The sequence below is a fragment of the Belonocnema kinseyi genome, chromosome 9 (assembly GCF_010883055.1).
Source record: "Belonocnema kinseyi isolate 2016_QV_RU_SX_M_011 chromosome 9, B_treatae_v1, whole genome shotgun sequence".
Lineage (NCBI taxonomy): Eukaryota > Metazoa > Arthropoda > Insecta > Hymenoptera > Cynipidae > Belonocnema > Belonocnema kinseyi.
In genome coordinates, this window is record NC_046665.1 from 48,603,153 (window position 1) to 48,611,675 (window position 8,523).

The 8,523-nt window shown below is 30.2% G+C and overlaps 1 protein-coding gene across 7 annotated transcripts in view; it reads right to left on the reverse strand.

The window, feature by feature from the left end:
- LOC117180885 (obscurin) overlaps positions 1-8,523 on the reverse strand; it is a 250,331-nt gene that overhangs the window by 154,136 nt on the left and 87,672 nt on the right. For all 7 annotated transcript variants that reach the window (XM_033373461.1, XM_033373455.1, XM_033373460.1 and 4 more), the window contains one exon: positions 8,152-8,249. In XM_033373461.1, the coding sequence (XP_033229352.1) occupies positions 8,152-8,249 (98 nt within the window). The remainder of the gene's footprint in view (positions 1-8,151; positions 8,250-8,523) is intronic.

Sequence of the window (8,523 nt, forward strand, 5' to 3'; positions counted from 1 at the left end):
GTACGCTTTTTTTAAAGGGACTCTCTAGCGCGCTTTTCTCTGGACTCTCTTTGCTTTCCCTTTTCCTCTTCAAGAGATCCTCCCCCTCACTTGCACTGGACATTTTCTCCCTTGCCTGATCGCTTCTTCCGCTCCAATTCTTCCCCCTCCCTCACACGCCACTTGAAACCGGGCCACGCACAACTGGCCGTCGTGTCCCTCTGGAAATTTCCTCCCCGTCTACTTCACTACCAGCACTGCCAGTACTCTCGCTGCCCATCTCCCGCTCGTCCGTCGGTAACTGTAACTTATCCATACACAAAAGTACTTACTGCCGCCCACAGATGTCTCTTAAGGCTGCTGCCGCTTAACGCCCTAAAATTTCAGTTTCTTTGCACAAAACTAACCCGCTCACTTGCAAACCTAACCTCACTTTCCCTATTTAGCCAACCCCCCCTCCCCCCAACTACTATGTAAATTAATTTCTATCTTCCCAATGTACCCCTCACGACCGTACTCACTACCTAGACTTCCACTTTCACATGAATGAATGTGAATGTGAATGTGAATGAATGAATGTAAATGTGAATATCGGCAAAAGGAATCTGTATAAAAAATGGTCCCATCCTACGTCAATTTTATGGTACTACCATGTTGATAACGGATTTGATTCTGAAACGTTAGATACATTGCGCTAAGAAACTGCAAATGACACGAATGCGAAGTTGATGCGGTGTTAAAATAGATTTACTGGAAGCATTACCAGCCAGAGCCGGGATTAGTGTAAGCCTAAGCATGTAGTGATTTCCATTTTATTATAACGAAGGCAGATTGACGCGGAAGAAGATTGATTTCCTCAGCTGAAAAAACTCTTCTTCAGTTAAACAAATTATTTTTTTAGATAAACTGTACCTTTCTTAGAATTAATTTCCTCTCTCTTAAGAAAATGCCCCTCTCATAATAAATAAATTATATGAGTTTTACTTCACTCAAAAAAAGATTGAATAGAATCAACAAAATTTTGTTTTGCTCTATCATAAAATATGGTTAGTATATGGGAAAAAATTATTTGCTAGCCCCAACCAAATTGCACGGTTGTGTTCACCAAATGTTTTGGTAGTTAGAATAGTTGCTTGATGATTTTAGTTCACAATTCATCTCTTTTGGTAAAAATTTCATATCTTTGGTTGAAAATTCAACCATTTTTGATCGAAATTCAATTTTTTTGGTGCAACAATTTACTATTAAATATGTTTTGTGAAAAATTCGCATTTTTGTATATAAAATTTAACAATTTGGTTTAATTTTTTTGTTTGTTGACGGTAAAATCTTTCTTAGTTGAAAATACCACTCCTTTAGTAGACAATTCATCTAGTTGATGGAAAATATACTTTTTGTTAAAAAATGTATACTTCCGAGGTTAAACAATCAAATTTTTTGAAGAAAATTTTTCTTTTTAGCTTGAAAATTCAACAATCTGGTTGGCATTTTTTCTCTCTCGTGACTGAAGAATATTCCTTCGCTGAAGATTGCGTTGAAAATTAAATTTTTAAACTGAAAATTTATCTATACCATTTTTAGTTAGAACCTTATCTTTTTTAGTGAAAAATTCAACTATTTTGTTGACATTCTTTTCTTCTTTTCGCTGAAAATTAGACTCGTGGGTTCAAAATTCATGAATTTTGAGGAAAACTTATCTTTTTTGGTAAAAAAATTAAACATTTGAGTTTTACTCGGTTTAAACTTAAAATAGTTCTTGAAAAATTTATTTTGATTTGGTTGAATATTCATAATTTTGGTAGAAACTTCATATTTTCGAGTTGACAATGGTAGTGTTTTGTAGAAAATTCCTCTTTTTCGCTTGAAAATGCGAAAAATTGGTGAAAAATGAAACTATTGTCTTGAAAATCAATTTCCATATTGAAAATTTATATTTTTATCAGAAAATTCAGCTATTTAATTATAAAATAAACTTTTTGGTATAGATTTAACTTTTTAGTAGTACATAAACTTGTTTGTTGAAAAATAATATTTTTGGGTTGAAAATTAAATTGTTTTGTAGATCATTCGCTTATTCTGGCTTTAAAATTCAAAATTTTTGTCGAAAATGTATATATTTTGTTGAAAATTCGTCTTTTTCGATTGAAAATTAGTCTTCTTAGTTGAAAATTTTTCTTTTTGATTGATAATGTAACTATTTGTTTGAAAGTTCATATTTTTTTTGTTAAAAATTCAAGTGCTTAGTTGAAAGGTGAACTCTTTTATAAAGAAATTAATTTTCTTTAGATTCACTTCTGTTGTTCGAAATTTAACTTTAATTAGTTCAAGTGTTTTTTTTTCTTCAAAATTCGACAGTTTGGTTACAAATTTACCTTTTTGGATTGAAGATTCAACTATTTTATAAATGTCATTTTTTTGGTTAAAAATTCAACTGACTTCGAAAAATGAGTCTTTTTTGCTTGAAAATGTAACCATTAAAAAAATGAGCTATGCAAATTCATCTTTGATGCTTGAAAGTTCAACTGCTTCATTAGTAATGGAACTGTTTGATCAAAAATTAATATTTTTCTTAAATTCGTCTTTTTGGTTTAAAAATTCATTTCGCTTGTAGTAAACCTTTTTTGTTTGGAAATTCAACTATTTTGTTGAAAATGCAATGGATTTCGATTTGTAATCTTAGACGTTCCAAATGTTTCAAATGTTTCAAATTTCCTCCGCTTTCAGAAACTTTTGAACTAATTTGAACTAATTTTAAACTACTGACGTCAAAGATGATTTAAGTCATCAAAAAAGCTCAAAATTGGTAACGTCAATTAAGATAATTTTTTCAAATTCTAGCCTTATTTTATTTTTATATCTAAAGTTATAGAAAACAATATATTTTTTAAATCTGGTTTTTGCAAAATTTCTTCTCTAAGATTCTCACGCACCGTGTAAATCATTAGTTTCGCGTTGACTGTGCTACAGTTATTACTGTTTATATAGACTAGCAAAGTGTAAAAATACTGCAGTAAAAATAAGCATACGAGATTTGAACAGGGCAATGATCCTTCTTGGTTTGAGTATCAGCTGACTGTAAAAAAAAATAATTTTGACATGCTTGTGTCGTGAAAACTTTCTTAGAACGTCGCCATTTATCTTTCCTGAAGTTTCAGGATTAGCGCATCGTTTATTTCCAATATTATGATGCACCAGCTGAAGAGTTTGCAGTTTTTATTATTGCGCTTAGTGAGCAGCTGCTGCAAACTCTCAAAGATTGTTGATAAATTCGAAAATAGGACCAAGCAAGAATTTCAAGTTGTTTGTTGAGATTCAAATTTATAAAGTTCTTCAAAGAAACACTTGACGAAAACTACTTTTTGACTCCTCCCTCCCCCATGTAGAAAGTAGTTATCAAGAATACTACTTTTCTAAGGAGAAAGAAGAATTTTCAACAAAATACATGAATTTTAAATGAAGTAGCTGACTTTTGAACTAAAAAAGCTAAATTTCCAAGAAAAATGTGGATTTTTAAATAAAAAAAAAAATTCACCAACAATGGGATACTTAAATTTTCAGTTGAAAAATTCAATTTAAAAAAGAAAAACGAATTTTCAAATCAAATAGCTTAATCCTTAACCAAAGAAGTGAATTTTTAACTAAAATGAAGAATTTCCAATTGTAATATTTAAAATGTCGGTCAAAAGCATTAATATTCAACCTAAAAAAAACGAATTTTCAACTAAAATAATCAATCTTAAAAAAATGTTTTTTTTAATGGTACAACCTTGAATCAAACAGATATTTTAATTAATAACATATTTTAGTTTTTAACAAAAAGCAATACATTTAATCAAAAAAGACAAATTTTCAAGCAAAATTCACACCGCATTTAAGACAAGAAAAAAGAAAAAGGGGAATTTTTTATAAATGAATTTTCCTATGAGGTTGGTTTTTATTTCATATTACGTAACGGTATCAGCCTCCCCCCCCTCTCCCACCCCCTCATATAACAGATCGTATAATTTTCCCGAACCCCTCCTCCCAAAAAGCTAATACGTTATTTATGGATGGAACCTTAAATCAAAGGAAACATTTTTCTGTTTAAAGAACAATTTATATTGTGGAAAAATTCTAATTTATAAAAGGGAAAAATTATTATAAAATTAGTTGAAAAAGGACTTCAATGTGTAGAAAATAAAAAAGGGGTACATACCTTCTCGTTTTTTTGCCAAGGACTCTTATACGTTCTAATTTCAATTTTTCAATTTGTAATATTCAATATTTTTTATTTGTGCTCTTAATAAAATGATATACAGAAAAAATAACACAAGCTGTACATTATTAAAATTAAATTTTAACATAAGATAAATGACAGTTAACTTTTTTCTCCCATGTACAATTTAAAAATTTTGTTTCGTAAATGTTCTATTTCATATGTTTTAAAGAAAAAATGGTTGACTTTTAATCGTCTCATTTAAAATTAATGTCCAAGGCATTTCAAACAAATTAAGAATTTAAATTTTTTACTACAAAGGCTATCATATAAAAAATTTAATTCTGAAACCTTTACATTGAAAAATATTATCTTAAGAATAATAAAATCCTTGTACATCGAAATTCAAAGTTATGCACTCCTCTAAATGATTGATAAATAGCTTTTGAAAATTTCTGCATTTATTTTACTGTACAAATTAATATTATTGCACAAATTATAATAATTGTTTTAAGGCGCATAATATCATATCACTGTCTTTAATTAGTGGATTAAAATTTATTATTATACCTAATTCGTACTTACAACTAAACTAACTGCTAAACAATAAACAAGGTGGCCGAAAAATGTTAGTTTCAAGATTAATTGATTTATCCCTGTCTATATTTTCATTTTCCCTGCCAATTAATATGTTAAGACCAAAATTCAAATCTTGTAACATTTTCAATATAGAATCTTTCATAAATGAAATAAAACAATTTTTTATTTATTATTCTTATGGCCACCGCAGGCTAATTCCTTTGTAAAAAAATCAAATTAGGCGCCATGTGCCTACAAAAAAGGGTTTTGTAACCTATTAAGACATTAATCAAGTCATTTCCACTCCCGCATCTATAGCGTGGGGTAAGCTTGGCTAGAGTACAGTGTAAAGTTGAGTAGGTTGGGGTTAAGGTGGGATAGGGTACGGGGTAACATCCGACAGGGCAAGAGGTAAAGACGGTTAGAGTATGGGGTATAGTTGGTTAGGGTACGGGGTTAAGTCGAGTAAGGTGGGGTAATGTTAGACAGGGTACGAGGTATAGTCAGTTAGCGTACGGGGTAAGATCCACTAGGGTAAGTGGTAAAGACGGTTAGAGTACGAGGTATAGTTGGTCAGGGTACAGGGTTAAGTCAAGTAAGGTGGGGTAATGTTAGATAGGGTACGAGGTCTAGTCAGTTAGGGTACGGGGTAAGATCCACTAGGGTAAGGGGTAAAGACGGTTAGAGTACGAGATATATTTGGATAGGATACGAGATAAAGTTGGCTAGGACAATGGGTAAATTTATCTATAGTAATTAATTAATTAATTTATCTATGGGTAAAGTTCGCTGGGGTAGAGCGGTAAATTTGGTTAGGGTAAGAGGTAAAGGCGGCTAAGGCAAGGGTTAAATTTAGCTAGGGTAAGGGGTTAAAGTCAGTCAGGGTATGGCGTAAAGTCGGCTAAGGTACAGGGTGTAGTCGGTAGGGAAAAAACGTAATAGCAAGTGAAAAAGTGATTTACTTAAATTAAGAAAAGTTACCAAAAGTAACCAATTTCTAACCCAAAAAGTAAATCAAAATGTCTAAGGTTATTTTAAATTTGAAAGAATTGAAAAGAACTTAATTCTTAGGACTTCAAAGCGTTTTAAGTTAAGTTCAAAAAACTAAAAAGAATCCTAAAAATTCCATCGATTTTAGTCAAATTTGAGTGAATTTAAAATAATTTAAGAAAAATGTCGAGTATTCGCTGAAATTCGTAAAATTGCAAGGTGAATTAAAAAAATGCAAATGAATTGAAAGCATTTGAGAAATGTGAAAAAATTCAATGAATTCAGTAAGTTTGAAATTAGGACACTTCGTTTAAAAATACACTAAAATATTAAAAATTTTCTGAAATTCCTTCAAATGATTGAAGTTTTCAAACCAAAATCTTTGGAATCATTAAAAAAATTTTTTTAATATTTCAAATCGTCTTTTGAAATTCCTTGCAATTTCTTAAAGCTCTAGAAAACTCCTTAGAATTAAAAAAAAATACCCCAAAATCTTTAAAATCCTTTGCAATTCCCTGAAATGATAAAAATCAATTGAAACTACCTTAGGGATCGTCCATAAATTACGCAACGCGTTTTTCTTTTGTTTGAATAAAGACGAGCATGAAATTGATGTGAAGTTGAGAAAGACACAACGATATAAACAAAAGAAAAAAGTGTTACGTAATATATGGACGATCCCTTAGAATGTTTTAAAATACCACGAAGCATTTTAAATTATTAAAATCTTTCTAAATTCCTTAAAGTTTTTAAAAGTATTTCAAAATGCTTTGATAATTTTTCTAATACCGTAAAATATTTCAAATCCTTTTTTTTTTTCAATCACTTGAAACTTTTTATAGCTCTTTACAATTCCTTGGAAGTTTTAAAAATACACTGAAACGTTGAAAATTCTTTCAAAAATACCTTGAAATAAGTGAAATTTTTTAAGCAATGTTTTTGGACTTTTTAAAATAATCTAAAATATTTCAAATCCATTATAATATTTTGAAAATCTTTGCAATTTTGTAATTTCTTGAAAATTCCTCGGAATTAAAAAAAATACCTCAAAAATCTTTAAAATGTTCTAAAATCCCTCGAAATAATAAAAATCAATTGATTTAAAATAACATAAAATACTTTAAATGATGAAAATTTTCTTGGAACTCATTGAAAATTTTTAAAGCTCTTGAAAATGTCTTGACATTTTTCTAAACCCTAAAATATTTTAAATTCTTTGGAATCTTTTGAAATCTCTTGATAGTTTTAAAAGCTCTTTACAATTCCTTGGATGCTTTAAAAAACAATGAAATTTTGAAAATCCTCTTAAAAATATCTTCAAATGATTATAATGTTTTGGGATTTTTTAAAATACTCTAAAATATTTCAAATCCTTTAAAATCTTCTGAAATCACTCGAAATGATATTAATTTGTTATAATACCCAAAAATATTTTAAATCCTTTTAAATATTTTGAAATCCCGTGATCCGTCTTAAAGCGCTTCAAAATTCCTCAGAAGTTTTAAAAATATAATTCCTAAAATCCTTTAAAATTTCTCGAAATTATTAAAATGTATTGAAAATTTTCTTGGAATCTTTTAAAATACCCTGAAATATTTAAAAAGAAGTGATGATTATTCTTGACAGTTACTTACAGAAATGTTTTGACTTTAAAAACTTTTTTCTTTCTAAAATATTTCTCTTTCCCCGACTTTTCCTGAAGAATAAAATTCTCTAATTACCAGGTTTTCCCTAAGCTGCGACCATCCCGAACAAAGTAATTTAGCCTCTGAATTTGAATCAGTGAGATGTCACTGAATTTAAATAGTACATCTTACTAATCTTAATCAGTGCTCTACACAGGAACAAGGTTTCCAATTTTGTTTCATACCATTTTCTTATGAACAATGTTTTTTTTAATGAAACTCTGTTTTTGTTTCGGTGCATTCAATAAAACCCATTTCTCAGTGATCCAAATTTAAATTGTATAAGCTGATGAAAATCGTTAGGAAACAAAAATTTCCTCTAAGACAAGGACGTCTATTGTACAAAATAACAATCGTTGGAAATTGGCAGCGAACCTCTGAAGCACCGCCAGTTCCGGCGTGATTGCAATGTTGCTATTGTTGTTTCACATTGTTTTTCATAAACCTGCCTAAAGCTACAACAAATCGTGGGATCCATGTGGCAAGCTGTCTGTTAACGTTAGATACGTTATATCTCTATGGTTAGATATTTTTAAGAAGCCAGATTTAACATAGTACCAAAATAGCAATGTAACACGCACGTGCGCAGATAGATGTATATATATACACAAGCATACAGAGGCGAATGAGGCAGCGAACTCCGATATTTGCATTGCCCCGTTTTTTCTTTTTAATGCTTCAATCATTTTTTTTATGCGAGAACTCAAAGGAAACGGTGCTTACTTTGAATCCCCATGCTCGACGGCCTCAACGATTTCGCCGACGTCCACCGAAAAACTGCCCTCGGCAAACTCCTTCACGACCACGTAATTTTCCGATCTCTGAAAGCAGAACAGTACAGTATTTATGTATTTCGGTCATTTTCTCACCTCGTTAAAATTGCATTATTCAAGTAATTCGTATTATTGGAAGACCTCGTGAAGCTCAAGGGTACTTGGGTTCAAGGTGTAAAAAAGACGTTCAGTTTTTAATTTGTAGTTTTAATTTGCAGTTTTAGAAGTTAAATGTAAATCAGAGAACTATTAGATTTTTAAATCTTCTCAAGGGTTGCTACAGATGTATATATTATTTATTTTGAAATAATTATCATTAATA